The sequence below is a fragment of the Alternaria arborescens genome (assembly GCF_004154835.1).
Source record: "Alternaria arborescens strain FERA 675 chromosome Unknown contig_78, whole genome shotgun sequence".
In the NCBI taxonomy this organism is placed as follows: Eukaryota; Fungi; Ascomycota; class Dothideomycetes; order Pleosporales; family Pleosporaceae; genus Alternaria; species Alternaria arborescens.
The window spans coordinates 18,952-36,691 of NW_021167933.1; the positions used below are offsets into that span (position 1 = coordinate 18,952).

Sequence of the window (17,740 nt, forward strand, 5' to 3'; positions counted from 1 at the left end):
GAGGGAGTAAGTTTATTGTTGGAAGAGAGAATGGTAATGATAGGAAACAGACAACTTTTGTACGTCATCTGAGTAAGCGTAGTAAGCACATGGTCGCGGGTTTAGCCTTTTGAACCTCTCTCGGATCGTAAGACCTGCCGCAGAAAGGGTCCACATGGAAACGAACCAAGGTTTTTCGCGTATCAACGAGTTCGACAGAGTCACCTAATCGACGATGCTGGCCTTCTCAATATATGTGAAAAATGTATTATAATTGATATTTCCCAGAACTTATGTTCTAACACAAACTGAGAAAAGATTTCCTCGACGTCCTACTCCCCATCGAACCTACGCTGTCTTTCCCTCCTTGTCAGCCTTCACATACTCCACAGCCCACTCGAGCGACTTCTTCCACCCCTGTCTATTTGTAAACAGTGGCCTGTATCCCAACCTCGTCTTAATCTTATCTATACAAAGCGTCCGCTCCATGGTCAAGAGACGAATTACCCATGGAGTAAGCTTGGGCTGTCTGTGGCCAAGCGAAAAGACCCAATAGAGCCAAGAGGCCATCCACGCCAGCATACTAACAAGCCAAATCGGGATACGCTTTACTTGCTCATCCTTGACGGGTGTCCCGAGGAGCTCGGAAACAATTCTAGCGATGTTCCAAAAAGGAACGTGCTCGTCGTTTGTGACGAAGAAGGCTTCTCCTTCGATCTTCTTGTCTGCGGATAATGGCGCCGAAGAAGAAGCATCAAGCAGCGCTTTCACAAGTAGCAGTTGCGCATAAGTGCAGTTCTCTACGTAGCACGTGTCGTAGAGGTAAGACTGGCATCCGAACTGGATGTTAGCGCGACCACTGAGCGCTTGCTGCGTGACGTTGGTAGTCATGATGGTGTCACCAGCACCGTACAGTGCAGCCGGTCGGACTACAGCAGTCAGCAGGCCATTCTCGCGGTTCGCAGCTAGCACCATCTTCTCTGCGATAGCTTTAGTGTGCGAGTAGTATTCGGGTTGGTTGGGATGAAAGAGCACGGGCTGGTCCTCGGTTGCTTCGACCATGGGCGAGCGCTGGTTGTGCACCACGGAGGAGCTAGATGTGTATACTAGTGCGCGAACGGTGCCGACAGCTTTAGTGCATTCGAGTATGTTTTGTGTCCCGACTACATTGACTTGTTCTAGCAGTGCATGATTGACTTCGAAGGGGGAGGGCGAGATCGTGTGCAGCACCACTTGGGGTTGCACGTCTTGGAATATTTGGGCCAACTTGTCGGGTTGGAGGATGTCGGCTGTGAAATAGGTCGCCGATGCGTTTCGATTGCGCTCAGTGTTTGCGTCGACGACGACAATCTGGGAGGTTGGGCTTGCGCGAACAAATTCTCGGACGAGATGGTGTCCTAAGAAGCCGCAACCGCCAAGTATGAGGACCGGGCCTTCAATTTTAATGGTGCTCATTTTGAAGAACTTTTGTGAGCGAGAACGACACAGAGATCATTTGTTTCGTAGTCGTAGAATACGTAGGTTTGTCGTAATGTCCAACCCTGAGTCTTAAAGATGTGAGTGAAGGTAAGTGAAGAAGAACGAAAGAAGACACGGTCTTAAATCACGACATCAATACTGTAGAATCCTGCCAGGCAGCAGCTTTCAAAGACGTTATCACAAAAAGATGTAAAGCAGCAAAACAGTTCCCGCGTGTGCCGCATTCCCACATCACAGCCAATCACATCATGCCGTGCCGCAATCCCCCAGCCTCTTTACACGCGTAACGATCAAGGTATCACTGTCAAAGTAACTCTTTGCTGCAAATAATGCAGATAGTGTAAGGATAATCATACGTATAATAAAGTGCTAAACAATTAAGCTATTGCTAGCTGCACTCTTTGCACAAGTTACGCCTGTGCAGCTTCCAAGAATACCTAGGCAGCGGAGTATATCAAGACGACCTTTTGATTGAAGCAGATAGATAGGTAGCGCAGTACCTGAACCTTGCATCCGCACCACACATACTCTGTACTTACTCGTGATTACGGATGAACAAACCCAAAAGGCCCATGGCGCATATTGGACCCTGGTGTTCAAGCCACAGACACAGGCTAAATGCACACGCAGCAAAGACCCCGCGAATACGCAGCAGAAACATTTCACATGGAAGCGAATCAAGGTTTTCTAAAGAAAGGCAACAGTTTTCGCAGTCTACACATGAACTACCGCCTCAAATCTACTCCTCCAAAACTCGCTACCTTCTACATTATAACCGAGCCTCGTAGAGCAGTCTACTTCGCCGTCCAGATACTACGGTAACTCCTCCGCTGATTTAACTACGCGAACAGGAATTGTAGGTTATTACATCTACCTTTGCATCCACCTTTGCAACTGCCTTTGCATCTACCTTTGCGCCGTGGGCAATCATGAACTCAACTATAGAGGTGTTTTCGTACTTGATTGCTTCCTTAACGGGCCTGCCATCATTGATTGAGACGCCATTTTCGACGAGGATGGTGATGATGTTCCGGCAGAGGTGTCTAGCAGCCAACTTCATACCCTGCCTGCCATATTTCTGCAGTAAAACGCGGTCTTGGGCAATGAGATGTTGAAGAATGTCTCCCTGGCCGAATCTGCAAGAGTACCAAAAGGCTGACTTTAGATAGTGATCTTTCAGCGATTCGTAAGCCTTGGGGTTGATGCCCATTATCGTAGATATAGTAGCCTGGAAAGTCTTGACGTAACCAGTCCTGACAGCATGCTTGATCCATTCGTCACCCTGTTCTGGGTTATAACTGTCATAGTAGAAGCCGAAAGACAACTTGTACTTTTGAGCGAAATCTGCAAGAGTTTGGATCGTCAGACAGTGTTTTGAGCGGATGGCTAGACGGAAGATGGAGTAGAGTCGACGGTTCAACTGCTGCAGCTCAAGGTGCGGAGCGCCCCGAGGTAGTCCAGATTTTGGGTCCACTAGAGGCCGAAGTTTAGTCAGTAGATGCTGCAGGACTTTGACGTGTCCGTTAGATGCTGCTGCTCCGATAGGGTCAGAGAGACCACCCTGGTTGGAGTTACAATTGAGATATTCGGACGAAGGCCAGCTCTTTACGTACTTCTTCAGTAGATGCTTGACCGCTACAAGGCTGCCTACTGCAGCGGCGCTTGTCAAATTGACCACTCTCTGAGAAGGACGCTCTATATTATCGGAGGATTCCGGGTGAATCGCCAGTGAATACGTCGCGTGACGCTCCCCTCGAGTCGTGTACCGGATGATATCTTGGAGGTATCGAGTCTTCCTCTCGTCGTCAGAGGACTTACCCTCGATCCCGAGGACAGTATCAGCACATTTGTGGATAAAAGCGACGAAGGGTTCATTCTTCCTCTTGCGAACTGGACTTTCGAGGTATTTGGCGGATATGTTGGTAAATATATCTTTTAAATGCCAATTAGCTTGAATGGGACCGTCACGCTTAAAACTCTCCTTGGGCAAATGATGAATCATCTGGTAGCTTATAGCTTGGTCAAATGTCCCTACAAGGTATTAGCAAACAATAATTGTGTTTCTCGTGATTAACTTACTGGAGACTGCACGAGTAGCCGAGGCATCATGAACGGGAACACTGTGTACGTAATGCGCAATGACATTGTCAAACAGCTCCTTCGGAAGGTCCATTAGCCGGAATCCAGAGTTCATAGTTCCTGTTAGAGATACCGAATTAGGTAAAGATGCCGCTGTTGAATGTGTGACCGTCCAGGTAAATTGGTAGTTGAGTGTGGAAGAGTGAGCCGATGTTGGTTGTTTAGTAGACACTGTGATATGGAAAGAGACAGTTGAGAATTAAACTTTGGAGTTAAATAGGGCGTTGAGAAATAAGTGTGCACTGAAGCTGTTGATTTACGCAGTGAAAGCTACGTCTCGTGAAAGGACAACAGCAAACGGTGTGAATCTTTTGAGAAATCCCCCCCTACAAGTTCATTCCACTCCATCCCTTAGTACCGTTGTGATGTAGAGCAGCTGAGCCAAGTACGACTTCCCCGATTGTCAAGGATGCCGGAAGAACATATGTGTGATAGCAGATTCATCAAAAGAGGTTACCAAAGACTGCGGCAGTTTAGCCAAGCGAGACTGTCGCCGCTCTCCCATTCCCTACACCCTGTACAGCGCGCGGGCACTTGCTCATCTCCCGCTGTCACATGCACGATGAATCAGTAACAACGGTAGGGCCAAGGAGCTACTTGTGATTGAAACACATGATATTGGGAGAAGACTAGACGGGTATACATCTACCCAAGCAGCTGTCCGTAGACAAAAAGCTGCCAACTCCAAACACCATGCCACAGAAAGGAAGGAAAAAAAGAAAATACCCCCTAATCCTGTGGGTGGGGAATATCTCAAGAGCGATAAGCCTGCTAACCCACATTACCCATGATGATACCACACACGCCTCGTTCCAAAAAAGGAACAAGGCAAACCCATATCAAAATAGATGCAGCGCCGACTCCCCCCCAATCACCGTCCCATACCCTATTGAATCCTTACCGCCAGATGCGCGTATTCGTAGCTCAAGCAGACCTATAACACCCTAAGTTACTCCATCCTCTTAAAAAAGACATTGACAACTTTCTTCACACCTCTACACTCTTCCCATTCAGTCTCAAGGGGGGTGAAACTTACCGATTACCAGCCCCCCTCCTCCCCGGCAGCGGCGGCGGCACAAGTGGATTCCCATACGCATCTGTCCCCAGCTGCGCCCTGCAATCAGGACAATACCATTTCGCGCGGCGGGAAGGTATGTCGTCTTCTGTCATGTTCATACAGGGGAGGTGAAACCATTCTTTGTCGCACTGTGGGATCGTTAGCCATTATCCACCATCTACCATCTACTTCTCCCTCGCTGCTGTCGTAAGAGTTGTAGGGGTATAAAACTTACGTTGTTGTCACAACTGATCATCTGCCCATAAGACACATCATCACAGATACAATACCGCGGCTCATCCGGATCAATCTCGTCCGCCGCCTCCACCTCTTCAGAAGCCTCTACCCTTCCCTCCATACGTCTGTTGGTCCTCTTTTTATTCTTGCTCCCTTGTGCACGCTTGACGTTCGTGACAGTCTTTTGGCCATCCTCCGCAACAGTAACTTCGCCTTTCGGGGGCGGTTTCCTTCGCGAACTAGTGCGTGTTGTGGGTATGGCTGATTGCTGTTGTTGTTGCTGCTGTGATTGTTGGTGTTGGGCAGAGGGAAGAGCTGCGGGTGATGCTGCTGTAGAGGTAGACGCGGGTTGGCTAAACACACTATGACGACGGGTTTCTCGTGTTATCCTACCTTCTTCGTTGCCGGGTTTGGGCTCTTCGCTTTGCGCTTTGGGCGTCGGCACGTGACCGCGTGCGGATCTTGGCCGTAGAGTTGGCGCTGCAGGTGTTTCTGGAGCGGGCTCAGGTACTGGCGTCGGTGTTTTTGAGGATTTTGCGGGCGGGAGAGAAGCCACAGGCGGAGTGGGTGCTTTTGGTGCGACTGACCCACGTGTCGACCTTGTCGAAGCTGTAGCTGGTGCTGTTGAGACTGCGGCTGGAACTGGACTGGGTGCTCGGGCTGGTGCTGGAGATTGCAAAGCTTCTGACATAGCGGGTGATTCTTCGGGCGCTAGCGGTGAAGTTGTGATGGGTGTGAGCTCGGGGCTCTGCTCTTTTGGTACAACTTTGTTAACTTTCGGTGTGCTTGGACCTGCCGGAGCGAGGGGCACTTGTACAGTGTTTCCATTTGTCGATGGTTTCAGAGAGTCTGGGACGGGCACAGGCGTGTTAGTTGCCGGCGAAGCTACGACAGAGGCAGGGATTTCTCGAGGGGTGGAGACGGTCGAGGCGGGAGTTGGTATCGGGGAGGAGACGGTGTTGGGTGCTGGCGCAATGAGCTGCAATCGTGTGCGCTTGGGCTCTGGAGGCCTTGATGAACTGTCTTGAGTGGCTACGGACGCTTCTCTCGTGGCTTCGGTGGCGCCGTCGGTGGTGGGTGCTGGTGAGGTATCGCGCTTGCGTTTGTTGGAAGGATTCACGATAGTTTTCTTCTTTTGGCTTGCAGGCGTTGCAACAGTCGAGTTGAAGTTGAGTTCTTTGAGGCTGTTGGCAGCTTCTCTGATCTTCTCAGAAGCACCTATGAGCTCCTGAGCGTCCTGCATAGCCTTTTGGCGCTGAGATGTGCGATCGAGCTTCCTACCTTCTTTGGTCGCGACAGGCTTGAGACGGATGCTGACTGGGCCAGTCTCGTCCTTGGCGTCTTCGTCGACAGGCTCGGTCGGCGGGGGTGGATTGGCTGCCTGTGGACCATGGGGTGCCAACAGGCCCAGGCCCGAGGCTGTCATGATCTGCTGTAGCGTCTCAGGCTCCTCATCGAGGAAGTCTTCGCCCGTGGCCTCGCAACGAGCCTTTTCCCTCTCGTAGTCGGCCTCTGTACGGTGCTTCTTTTCAAGCTCGCGAATCATCATGGTCTGGCTAGGTGTCCAGACAGCATTCTTCTTCATCTGCTTGCGCAATACCGCCATTTCATACTCGGTCAGCTTCTTCCACGGCGCCCATTTGCTACCAGGCTTCGCGTCGGCTGGAGGTGGGGCGAGTTGGGCAAGCGCGTTGCTAGTAGAGATGCCCGCAATCGAACTGTGTACGTTGGTGCCGAGTACGCCAGCAGCGCGCGATCTTCCACCCGTTGTCCTTGAATGTCTGTCTCGGTTGTCCTTGCGCTTCCTGGGCGATATCACGTCGATGCCTGAGCCTATTTCCGAGTCTGACGAGTCAGAGTCACGGCGCATTCGTCCGCGTCCCCGTGGGAGAGGGATGGCTGTCTTCTTGTGCCGATCTCGGGGCCGCGAGGTGTTGGCGCCATGGCGGCCGCCGTCAAAGGTCAAGCGAAGATGGGGGGCTCGTTCGTAGTTGCGGTTTATGGGTCGGTGAGCACTTGGAGAGACTGGCGGGGGCGTAGGGTCGCGTGACGGCGGCTGTGGCTGGGCTTGAAGTTTCCTCTTGATGACAGATGAGCGCTGGCAGTGGCGCACAGTGACCTCGTATAGCCGCGAGGCCTCTGTATAGGCAAACTCTCTCTGACTGATGGCCTTTTGAAGATGCTGAGCGATTTGCTTCCGCAGCAACACAGGGTCGGGACGCTCTCGCTCGGCAAGGGCGGGCAGCTTGCCATACTGGACCGTCAGCGCGTGCACATGCTGGACGGCCTCGGAGTAGGTCGAGTCAAGGTCGGCAATCAGCGTCAACGAGCGCACCAGGTCCGAGGGAAAGAACTCGGTATAGTCGAGGAAGTCATTCACCGTCGTCTGAGCATCCGGATTCGGGGCTGGTTGGGCCATCTCAGGCGCATCGTCGGCTTCAGACATGGCGCATCGCGGGGAGGCAGAGTGGATGGAGGCTTGCGACGCACGCGTCAGACTCTCCAGCCACGCGTCAACCAAACTATTGAGGAGAATCAGCGCGATAGTGAGGGCGCGAGTTGCGACATGCGCTGATAGCGATGGGGTGCCTGCTGAGAGCTTGTCGCAACGTTGAACCACTGAGGTTCGCGCTAGTCCGCCTTGGGAAACATCGCTGCACATCACTCAGGAACGCCTGGGAGAGCCGGGAGCCGCCGCCCCACACTCCATCTACACCACTACAGTACATGGTGCTGTCATAGTTAGACCTATGATGTTATGAATTAGACGTATCTTAGTCGTGTATCGCTCCCGCCCGGTACGTGAGATTCAAAAGTAGCAGACGCGCTCTCCGTATCATGTCAGACAAAGATTCATACACGCTGTCGCGCTCCGACAACATCATACTGTGCGCCCTTTGTTGGTTGGGCATCTCGTTCTCCAAAACTACAGTCATTAAAAGAAGCCTACCCTGTGTGCTCCTATTGCAAGGCGTGTCTTTTTATCGTCTCTCTCCATCTCTCTTTCACTTTCTCAGTTTTCTAGTTGAGGCTCTCCCCACTGTCGTTTCCTGTTTGCTCTTGCCTCGTTTGTCTACCCAAGCGCGGCTACCGTATGTCCTCTATCACACTTCCCTCGCAAACACATTCTACTTTATCAAACACTCACCATGGCATCAGCACGGTTACAGCGTCTCCAAAGGTTTGTCCAAGTAGACCTCGATACCCTGCCAGACCGCCCTATCTCTCCACGACGTGAGTCCAAGCCAGAGCCCGAACCTAATCATGCCGACAGCAACTCCTCTGGCGGTGTATCGCTCAGAAACATACCTCCAGATTCGCCTGCCAGCAAACAGACCTCACCCAATCAGACTATTGCAGCTATAAAGACACCGCCTATCGAGAACACAGAACGCCGATTCGTTTGGATCAAAGACGCTGACAGCTCCTTCAACCCAAACCTGGACTCGATGCGGCCAGCCACCGCCCAAGCTCCGGCACCTCGTACAGATGCCGCTGGGCTTCCAGTGTCCGATCTCCAACGTGGCGACCTAGCCTCACCTCGCCATCACTTCACCCCGATCCAGGCACTGGCAAAGTATCCCTACAAGTACTGCAACAAGATCCATATGCAGGACATTGCTTCTGCTTTCTTCGACCAAGGAAAATTCTGGCAGCGAGAGTGGGACCTGTGAGTCTACTTCACCTCACCACTCATTCGTCGTCATAACAGAAGTGAGAAGACATACACTAACCTCACCAGATACTACATCTGGGACATTGAAGAGACTTCCAAGCCTTTCATTCTCGTCCGCGAAAGCCAAGTTCAAGCATTACTTGCTGAGATCAATAAGCACTTGAAGCTTACTTTGAGAATCACCGACCAACAACGAGAGGAGGTAAGGCTGCATCATCGTGCTATCAGTTGAACAGTCAGGCTAACTCTTACTAACAGGGCCTACTCGTGCAATTCCCTGACCACCCACGCTGCCTGCCTCGTTATCTTGGCCGCTCCCAGTCGCGCGAGGACGTTGACCGCATGGCCGAAAACGCCCCCAACAATACTTTCCGTGCAGCGGAAGAAGCTTCCCATCCACCACTGGAGTCACACACTCTGGAACGGTTCAGGCAGCTGATGGCAAATTTGGCAGAAGCACAAAAGGCGAAGAGCAAGGCAAACAAACAAAAGAAGCAAGAGGATCGCATGGCCAAGAACAAGTCGATGCAAGATCAATTCAAGCGTGCCGGGAGGTATCTTGGTGTTCGTGGCCCAATCCAGGCTTCGTATTCATCTTCCTCCTATCCGGCAATCGACCCCTCCATGCCAGTTCCCTTCACTTTTGATCACGATGTCGTTTTTGTGTGCGTCGATGTTGAATCGTACGAGAGAGCCCATCACAAGATCACCGAAGTAGGAGTAGCTACACTGGATACTCGGGAGCTCATCGGTGTCCCACCCGGCGAAAACGGTGCGGCGTGGAGGAACAAGATCCGAGCCCGTCACTTCCGCATCAACGAATACAAGCACCTACGCAACACCGAATTCGTCACTGGCTACCCCGACGGTTTCGATTTCGGTGAGTCAACCTTCATTCCCCTCAAAGAAGCGGCAGACCACGTGGCAGCCTGCTTCCACGCCCCCTTCGGAGCCCAAGACGGAGATGGCTTCCCCAGTCATCATGATCCGACTGAGAAGCGCAACATCATCTTCCTCGGGCATGATACTCTTGGAGACGTCCGCTACCTCCAACAGCTCGGCTACGATCCTATGAAGGTAGAACATATTCTTGAGGCTATGGACACCGCAACCATGTACAAAGTCTGGAACCGAGACCCACAGCCCACTAGCCTGGGCAGAATCCTCTTAGCATTCGATATTCCAGGCTGGAAGCTACATAATGCGGGTAACGACGCTGTGTATACCGTGCAGGCCATGTTAGGTATCTGTGTTAAAGAGGCGACTCTCCGTGGCTCTCCAGAATTGGACGATATGCGCAAGCAAGAGAAGGAGAACAGACTCAGAGCTAGGATCGAGGAGGCTGAGCAGAAAGCTAAGGATGAAGCGGAAGGCTGGAGCGATCATGAGGCCGTTGGAGATGGCGGCTCACCGATTCCTCTTGCTTCTGCCATTCCGCCAGTATCGAAGCCAGTGCAAACTAAGGCTAAGCCTCTTGCGCAGTATGATGGCGCTGGAGAGGATCATATTGGCTCGTCTCGTGGTTGTAAGGCGCCTGGTGAGGGTCACGAGCAGCGTGAGAGGGGGGACTGTGGCAGTGATCAACGGGGAACCTCGAGCGAGCATGGTCAGGTAGACTGTGGCGATCGTGACCAGTCTAGTGGAAATGAAAGATGGAGAGGACGGGCTCGTAATCTGATCCCTGGACGTGGTCGTGGTCGTGGGCGCTCGGGTTTGCCAAAGGAGGAGGCTGTTCCAAATGTGCAGTATCATTGGTGAGCAAGGGGATGAATACAAGGAGCTGCACGCGCTGAGGCCTTATCGGGCTATGCGGCGTGTCTTCCAGTCACTGAGTTTTCAAGGCCGGAGGATACGATTTAGTACTGGAGATTGCTGAGCATGCTTCCTATAGCTGAATTCGAACACGACCATGACTTCTGACTTTGTCATCCCTTCCCGATCTTATGCTTTACGAGGGCGTCTTCACCCACCCCCTTCAACCCACCCGTCAGACATTAAACCCGTCAACTTAGCAGCCGCCCTCTTCAGCTCAAACACATCCTTGCAAGTAGCGAAAACAAAGCGATCAGGCCGCAGGATAACAAATTGCTTGCTACCCGACTCCCGCCATATACGATCCGGCTCATAGTACTGCGGCTCCGGACGCCCTTGGCAAAGTGGCGAAGCTGCAAATTCGTGGCCTGTTGCTAGACGGTAGACATTCGAGTGGTTCGAAGGCAAGGTCCAGCCCGTTTGGATCATCTTCGTAGTCTTGAAGAAGAATGTCGTTTCAGCTGCTCTCAATACACCACCTGAGACGCACTCAATATCATTGAGCATTGGCTGAATGCGATGGACGTCCATTACACCATCGATGAAGACAACAAGTTGGAACAATCTCTTTTTCCCTTGCTCGAAGATGACATCGTCGGTGAACCTCACCCCCTTCTTCTCCTCCTTGTCAGCTACTCCTACGCAATACACTTGCGGGAAGTTCTTCCCTCCCCCACTCCCACCCGGTAAGAAGGCCATGTTTTCCCTCTCTTGCCACTCATACCTGGTCAACCCCTCCTTTCGATTTCCTTGTTCCAGCCATCTCTTCCAACTCGGCACCAACTGCATTCCCCAGAGATACCAGTCCCTCACAAAGATCTTGAGCGGATCCGTTTCGCAGACATAGGCTCCGTTTTCAATGGTAGATGCGAGCGAGTGGTCAAGTTGTTGTTTACGTTCTGTGTACCAACCTTGCAGCAATCTTTGGTGGTTGATATTGCAAGTAGGTTGTTTGGAGTCGGCATACGACTGAGGCGGTTGGGTCAAAAGAGCAAGACGCCAGGCAAGACCCATTGCATCCCGAAACCCACTCGCAATGCCTTGTCCCCCGAATGGCGGGAAAACATGCGCCGCATCTCCAACGAGCGCCACGCGATCCAATGCCCACTTATTACAGCTCCGTGCCGAGAAGCTGAATGGGCGGCAACGCAGAACCTCGATACAATCCAATGGATACCTTACATACCCATCAACACCATATTTGCTTCCAGGATGCGTGATATACGGGTATACCACTTGCTGTATCTTTTCCCGACCAGCCATGTCCACCCCATCCTCACCCTCCAAAACCACGAATTCAAACCGCCAGAGCCGGTCGGCGGGCAGTCCGAAACGCCCACACACAGCCGCTCGCTGCGGATTACACAAGAATCTGAAATCGTTGGGGAAGAAGAGGTCGTAGACTTGTTGGGGCGTGTATCCCTGGCGCCACAACGGAAATTCAGGATGCGTGTCGGAGTTGGGCAGCGAGATCTTCCAGTTTAGCGCGACCCAGGTTTGCGAGTAGGCTGACGAAGTCACTTGGTCTAGGGTGATGCCGCGAGGTTCGAGGTAATGCTTTCGTGTGAAGCCCGTTTTTCCGTCTGCGCCTACGAGGAATTTACTGCGGATCTGCCGTTCTTGTCCAGTGGGCGAGGAGGCATAAGTGATGTAGGTCCATTCTGCATCTTCTCGAATAGACGTTACTGTTGCCCCTAGTCGTAGCTGGGAGTGTTCTGCTTGCTCCATCTTGCATCGCAGATGTGTCTCTATAGCTGGTTGCTTGTGGCATAGGAAACCTGGATGTCCTGTTCCTCCTTCAGTCTAGATGCAGTCAGCATGGCCACCATCTCCCAAATCTTGTCATGGTAAAAAGACAAACCGTGTTGTAGTCCATAACCATGAAAGGCTCTCTACCAAGCTCATTATGGATACCACTGATGAATTCGAACTTGCCCATACCTGTGCGGGTCATTATAATGTTAACACTCTCTCTCTCTTTCCCACATTTCCCACGCGCACAGCAGAACAGCAGAGATGGGAGCACACAACATACATTTTCCGATATCTGTGAATACCTTGTCGTAGATACCACAAGCCTGCAGACAGCGTATGCCGTCTTCGTCTAAAGCGATTCCACGTGGATCTGTATTAACACTTTCTTCCTGTTCAAGGACTATGTTGCGCACGCCGTGTTTAGCGAGGAGGACTGATAGCATGGCGCCTGTTGGCCCACAGCCACACACCACGACATCTGCGGTTTCAATCTCCATTGTGGATGACATTGCGTGTGCTGTATGGAGCAGAAGGATCTGGTTTTAGAGGTTTGTGTATTGTTGCTTCTTTTCGTTGCTGCAGGAACGGAAAGGCAGTCACTTCGTGTTCGTTATACATGAGCAAGACAATCGCGGAGTTGGCCTGAGCGAATGAGAAAGCGGAAATGAGCGAGTAGCCGAAAGGTTGGTCTTGTGATACGAAGGCGAATAGTGTGGATGTATTGATGTAGTAGACTACCTAGGTAGGAGGAGGAGGGCATGACGTACATTGTCCCGAGTTTTCTTGGCTCTGCTTATGCTGTGTTACCAACCCCGCATGTCGCCTGTACATGCGCGGAAGAACGATTGAATGCGAGGCATGAGTCGAGCATGCATAATCATCCAAGGGAACGTGGACGCCTCCACATTGCGATATACCACGATTGTGAAAAACTCGGTGTCTCCAAAATGGTTCAAAGGTCCATCACCACATAGCACACTTTCACCCACGAGTAATAAACACACCCAAGATACTCTCATGCTAAAAGTCCGCATCATCGACGATTCTCTTGGGTATTTCCAGAGATCAGCACCCTGTTGTTGCTTGTTGGATAAGCAATGAGGAAAAAGAGATACCTTGGAGACTGCCGTCTGGCTAGTCTCTCAACACGCCCTCAACAATCTTCATAATCTCCACCAACTCCTCGTCCATCATACTCTTCCCCATAACCTGCACGTGCGTCGGCAAACCCTCACAGTCACTCGCGTCATCTGTAGCAAGACACATTAGCCCGGATCATTCCTTCCACCGTCAACAACAACAACAACAACTTACAAGGTGGTTCAAACTCCACTCCTTCCTTCGTAAACTCCGCATCCTTTTCCTTCTCCGCCTTACCTACGCGCAATATCCCACTCGGCCAATTCAACAGATTCACCACCACCGTATAAATCGGTAGACCATACGTATCGTGTTTGGGCGCCACACCCTGGTATCCAGGCATTAAAATGGCGTCGAGTCCCTTCTCCCCTCCCTCCTCCTTCACACTAACATCACCAACTACCAATTGATGAAACTTTTTGACAATCTTGGCTTTCTCGACATTCATATCCCACAACTCGTCCAACGTCGCCTGCCACCCTTCCAATTCCGGAAACGACATTGTAGATAGACTGGGTACCATTAGCTCCCCGCTCTCTTTGATGAATTGGAAGGGAGTTTTCTTTGGATCAAGCATGAAGAACTTCCACGCTAGCATCGCTGTATGGTACAGATCTGGTATCTTGTCGTCTAGCAAAACGATTTCATGACCTGCTGCTTTGAGTTTCATAGCAGTGGTATGCAGACCGCGCGCGACAGGGGGGTGAAGCGGTCGTTCTTTACAGCCACGGATCAGACCGAAGCGGAGGGGTTTGTTGCCACCCAAAGGCGAGGAGACACTCCGCCACGGCACATTGAGGCAGTTCTCGTCGAAACGGTACGGTCGTGCGCTCACCACGCTCTTCATGAACAATTCGTAATCACGCGTTGAACGACCACAAGGACCAATCACCACGGGTATTGACCCGGGACTGCCGAGTCTCCCTACTGCTACGCCACCAGCGAAGGGAACGCGACCCGCAGTTGGCTTCAATGAGGATCCGCCACAGCATATAGCGGGGATGCGGTTCGAGCCCGCGATATCGGTAGCGACGCCCAAGACGCTTCCTTTCATGGCGAGCAGAGCGCCTTCGCCACCCGTGGAGCCGCCGGCTGTGTGGGAGAGGTTGTTAGGGTTCAGAGTGCGGCCGAAGATGTTGTTGTGCGAGTCTGCTGTCATCATTGTTTGGGGAAGGTTTGTTTTCACGTAGAATACTGCCCCCAGTTCATGGAGAACGTCGACCAAGGCTGAGTTGGTTGCTGATGGGGGCCGTGGAATGAACGAGACGTAGCCGAGGGTTGCTTGGACGCCGCGGACGTTGAAGGAGTCCTAGGTAGGTGTTAGTATGAATGGGGGGTGAGTTATCACTACCAGCGGAGATGAAGCAGAGGTAGGAGTAGGAAAGGGAGAGGATCAAGTGTAGTAGAGGTAGAAAAAGAGGAAAAGACGTCCACCATCCTCCCATCCACCCGGATTGAGATGAGACTAAGATACCTTTAAACTTATTGGAAGACCATGCAAAGGACCCATGACCTTGCCCTCCTTGTTCAAAAAATCATCACACTCCTTCGCCCGCGCAATCGCTTCTCCAAACATAATCTCAGTCAAACAACTCACGCACTGCTGTGCGACAGCCGCTCTCTTACAAAACGCCGTCACCACTTCCGTACTCGTCAAACGTCGCTCTGCCATCATTCCAACTAAATCTGTGGCATCGTAGTTTTCAGTAATGTCCAACTCCTTCTCAGTCAAGATGCCGCATGTCCGTGGTACGTCCAACACGGAGATGGACGAGGTTTCTGTATATTGTGATGTTTGGGAGAGAGGAAGGAGCCAGTCTTTTGGAATCGCTGCAAAGACTGATTCGCGCTTTGATTGTGCGAGGGTCTGCCAGTCGGCTATGGGCGGTGCCGTGGTCGTGGCCATGGTTGTTAGTGATGAGTTGCAGTTTGACTTGGACTCCTGGTATCGAGCTAGTTTGCGTCGGGACTTGGAAGGATGAGTAGAAGGATGTATCTTTAATTCGAGAAGAGCAAAAAGCAATGGTGATGGTGTAATACTGAAGACACCCTGGTACTACACGCTGTTGATGAGGGGCTCTGGGGAGCCGGCCGAGGTTCCCGTGTCGGAAATACGATCGGAACTGGGCACGTGGGGAATGTGGGTATAGACTGGGGTAATGCAGCTGCTGTGTGGAGTTGCTTTTTCCAGCATATGGAGCGGACCGTTACTCATAGAGAATTCATCACTTCAATTCCATCAATATCTGGAGTCGAAGGGTACTACTGAACCTACATAAGCTCCACAATGCGCAAGTGAACATGATAATGTAATGTCCGTCTACGACTCGACAATGCCCGCAGTTGAACAAAGGCTGCGCTGCAAGGTTTGGTCCTCGTGCGGTCCATGTTCAATCTCTCCTCCTCTCGCTCCTCTTGTGCGGTGACCTGCTCCTTGTATCTCTCCAACGTCTACGGTCTCTGGAGAGTGACCTTGATCGCTTCGCATCGACATCAGGTTCGCGCTTGCGCTCTGTATAATCCTCCCTTCGCTTATGGTCGCGGCTTCGCGATCGATGTCTACGTCTGTCATCACGACCATCGTCTCTCCGCCTGTCGCGCGACCGTGAGCGATCTCGGTGTCTATGTCTTCGCTCTCTGTCGCGTGAGCGACTCCGTGATCGATGCCGTCGCCTTCGCTCTCCGTCATCGTCCCTGTGTCTCCACGAACGTTCCTTCTTCTCCCTCCTCTTCGCCTTGTCGTCATCCTCTTCCGCCTTGGCCTTCTCGTCTAATGTGTCTTTGACATCTGCCTGGTGTGCCTTCTCGCCCAGCGGCGTCAGGTTTGCGTTGTTGCGTACCGGAACCGGCAAGCCCATAGCAGCCAGCATCGCGTCCTCCTCAGCCTCCTTCAGCTTGCGCTTCTCTTCTTTGATGCGCGCTGCCTCGGCTTCTTTGGATTCTTCGTCGCCTTTTGCATACCAGTTCAGGTCGCGTCCTTGTTGCCAGCGACCAACGGGCGCCATGAGCGAGTGGCCGAGATAGTTTTCGCGTTGTGCATCGTTCTTGACGTCTTCCCATTTGAAGTCGGCGCGACCGCCGCTGCGCAATGTTAGTCATAGATCCCGAGTCAGTTGCAGTGAGCTTACCGGCTTCCTTCTTTGCGCACCGTTTGTACGAGATCCATGGTGTTGGTGTGTTGTGGTTATGCGATGGAGAAGATGGCGCAAGTAAGTTGCGGCCAACACGCGGAGGTGAGAGGCCCGTGCCACCAATGGCTTCATTACCAGCCTCAAAGAGCTTCCAAACACAATCACTCTTCAATCACGACTACCGCCAACATGCCTCCGATACTTCCACCCCCCGACGAGCAAGAGTACGATCAGCCCTTGACAATCGATGGCCTACCGGGGCGCGATCTGGCTGCTGGAAACAACCTCTTCTTCTATTTCACCTCGTCGCCATGGTTCGATCCGGAAGACTGTATCAACATAGCCATCTTCACCAATCTTAACCTCCAGGATCCGGCCAATGCTCAGACTATTATGAACGATCCAAAACTATGGAATCAGCGAATCAAAGAGACACCTAAAGGAATACAATATGTCATAGCAGGTGAAGGGCAGGGCGAGGGTCACCCATGGCTACTCCAGCGGCAACACAAGGCCGAAATCACAAAGGATGATGGCAGCAAGGAGATCGGCATGTTTGTCGAGGGGAACTGGTACACGCACGGAACAAAGGTCCTCATGGCGCCGAGCTTGCTGGACGTGGTGCAGAGTCGATTGCTCACTGTTGCGACGCGCATGGAGCAGATGGCTGAGATATCAAAGAACATGACGCACTGGACACCTGCAACGGGGTACTCGTACTTTCCTCCCTCACATGAAACTTCAAAGGCTGCGACGACGGCCAGTCGAATCGGTAGTCCGACACTGGCGCCAACGGACCCAGATGTTGCAGGCTCGCAGTCACAAGGCGCCGGAGCGGGTGCAACTTCACAAACAACAGATCCACTGGCATCCACCACCGAGTTCTCTGATGCCTTGTTCATGCATTCTCTCAATCTCACAAACGCGTATGGAGACGAATACATGGACGAGAATCCACTCAAGGGCGAGCCGGGCGCGTTTGTTTTCGAGGGCACCAAGACTGCTGTGAGCGCGAGGAACAAGGCACAGGAACAAGCAGCGCAAGCATCTCTGTCTGCACCGCCTGTGGGACTGAAGATCGAGACTCAGCCGCCGAGCGTGGCACCGTCTGCTGTGGGTACACCAAGAGGGGTAGCGACGCCGACTACTGCGGAGACACAGGGGAAGAAGGGGGCTATTGGTGCTGCGCCGAAGAAAAAGAAGGATAGAAGGAAGAGTCAGGGTGGGCTGACGAGTCCGACTACGCCGAGTGTGCCGTAAGATGGTCGCAAGAACCAGATGTCGTCCGTTTCCTTGTAATGATACCCCGACTGTACACAGGTCGAAATTCAATCA

At 52.2% G+C, this 17,740-nt stretch overlaps 8 protein-coding genes across 8 annotated transcripts; 2 read left to right on the forward strand and 6 right to left on the reverse strand.

The window, feature by feature from the left end:
* Nucleotides 1–327: 327 nt before the first annotated feature.
* On the reverse strand, nucleotides 328–1,434 carry AA0111_g12401 (hypothetical protein; the record flags this gene model as incomplete). The annotated part of the gene is made up of 1 exon (XM_028646377.1): nucleotides 328–1,434. One exon carries the CDS (start codon nucleotides 1,432–1,434, stop codon nucleotides 328–330), a length of 1,107 nt encoding a protein of 368 aa, XP_028499998.1.
* An 859-nt stretch (nucleotides 1,435–2,293) lies between these two features.
* On the reverse strand, nucleotides 2,294–3,652 carry AA0111_g12402 (hypothetical protein; the record flags this gene model as incomplete). The annotated part of the gene is made up of 2 exons (XM_028646378.1): nucleotides 2,294–3,489; nucleotides 3,538–3,652. 2 exons carry the CDS (start codon nucleotides 3,650–3,652, stop codon nucleotides 2,294–2,296), a joined length of 1,311 nt encoding a protein of 436 aa, XP_028499991.1.
* A 977-nt stretch (nucleotides 3,653–4,629) lies between these two features.
* On the reverse strand, nucleotides 4,630–7,337 carry AA0111_g12403 (hypothetical protein; the record flags this gene model as incomplete). Its single annotated transcript, XM_028646379.1, has 2 exons — nucleotides 4,630–4,803; nucleotides 4,890–7,337. The coding sequence occupies 2 exons, from the start codon at nucleotides 7,335–7,337 to the stop codon at nucleotides 4,630–4,632; spliced, it is 2,622 nt and encodes an 873-aa protein (XP_028499992.1).
* Nucleotides 7,338–8,040: 703 nt separating this feature from the next.
* On the forward strand, nucleotides 8,041–10,325 carry AA0111_g12404 (hypothetical protein; the record flags this gene model as incomplete). Its single annotated transcript, XM_028646380.1, has 3 exons — nucleotides 8,041–8,561; nucleotides 8,634–8,769; nucleotides 8,826–10,325. 3 exons carry the CDS (start codon nucleotides 8,041–8,043, stop codon nucleotides 10,323–10,325), a joined length of 2,157 nt encoding a protein of 718 aa, XP_028499993.1.
* Nucleotides 10,326–10,529: 204 nt separating this feature from the next.
* On the reverse strand, nucleotides 10,530–12,631 carry AA0111_g12405 (hypothetical protein; the record flags this gene model as incomplete). The annotated part of the gene is made up of 4 exons (XM_028646381.1): nucleotides 10,530–11,511; nucleotides 11,566–12,182; nucleotides 12,241–12,320; nucleotides 12,415–12,631. 4 exons carry the CDS (start codon nucleotides 12,629–12,631, stop codon nucleotides 10,530–10,532), a joined length of 1,896 nt encoding a protein of 631 aa, XP_028499994.1.
* A 637-nt stretch (nucleotides 12,632–13,268) lies between these two features.
* Nucleotides 13,269–15,180, reverse strand: AA0111_g12406 (hypothetical protein; the record flags this gene model as incomplete). The annotated part of the gene is made up of 3 exons (XM_028646382.1): nucleotides 13,269–13,384; nucleotides 13,449–14,583; nucleotides 14,749–15,180. 3 exons carry the CDS (start codon nucleotides 15,178–15,180, stop codon nucleotides 13,269–13,271), a joined length of 1,683 nt encoding a protein of 560 aa, XP_028499985.1.
* Nucleotides 15,181–15,594: 414 nt separating this feature from the next.
* Nucleotides 15,595–16,440, reverse strand: AA0111_g12407 (hypothetical protein; the record flags this gene model as incomplete). The annotated part of the gene is made up of 3 exons (XM_028646383.1): nucleotides 15,595–15,911; nucleotides 15,985–16,355; nucleotides 16,403–16,440. The coding sequence occupies 3 exons, from the start codon at nucleotides 16,438–16,440 to the stop codon at nucleotides 15,595–15,597; spliced, it is 726 nt and encodes a 241-aa protein (XP_028499999.1).
* Nucleotides 16,441–16,594: 154 nt separating this feature from the next.
* AA0111_g12408 (hypothetical protein) lies at nucleotides 16,595–17,665 on the forward strand (the record flags this gene model as incomplete). The annotated part of the gene is made up of 1 exon (XM_028646384.1): nucleotides 16,595–17,665. One exon carries the CDS (start codon nucleotides 16,595–16,597, stop codon nucleotides 17,663–17,665), a length of 1,071 nt encoding a protein of 356 aa, XP_028499996.1.
* Between the last annotated feature and the right edge of the window lie 75 nt (nucleotides 17,666–17,740).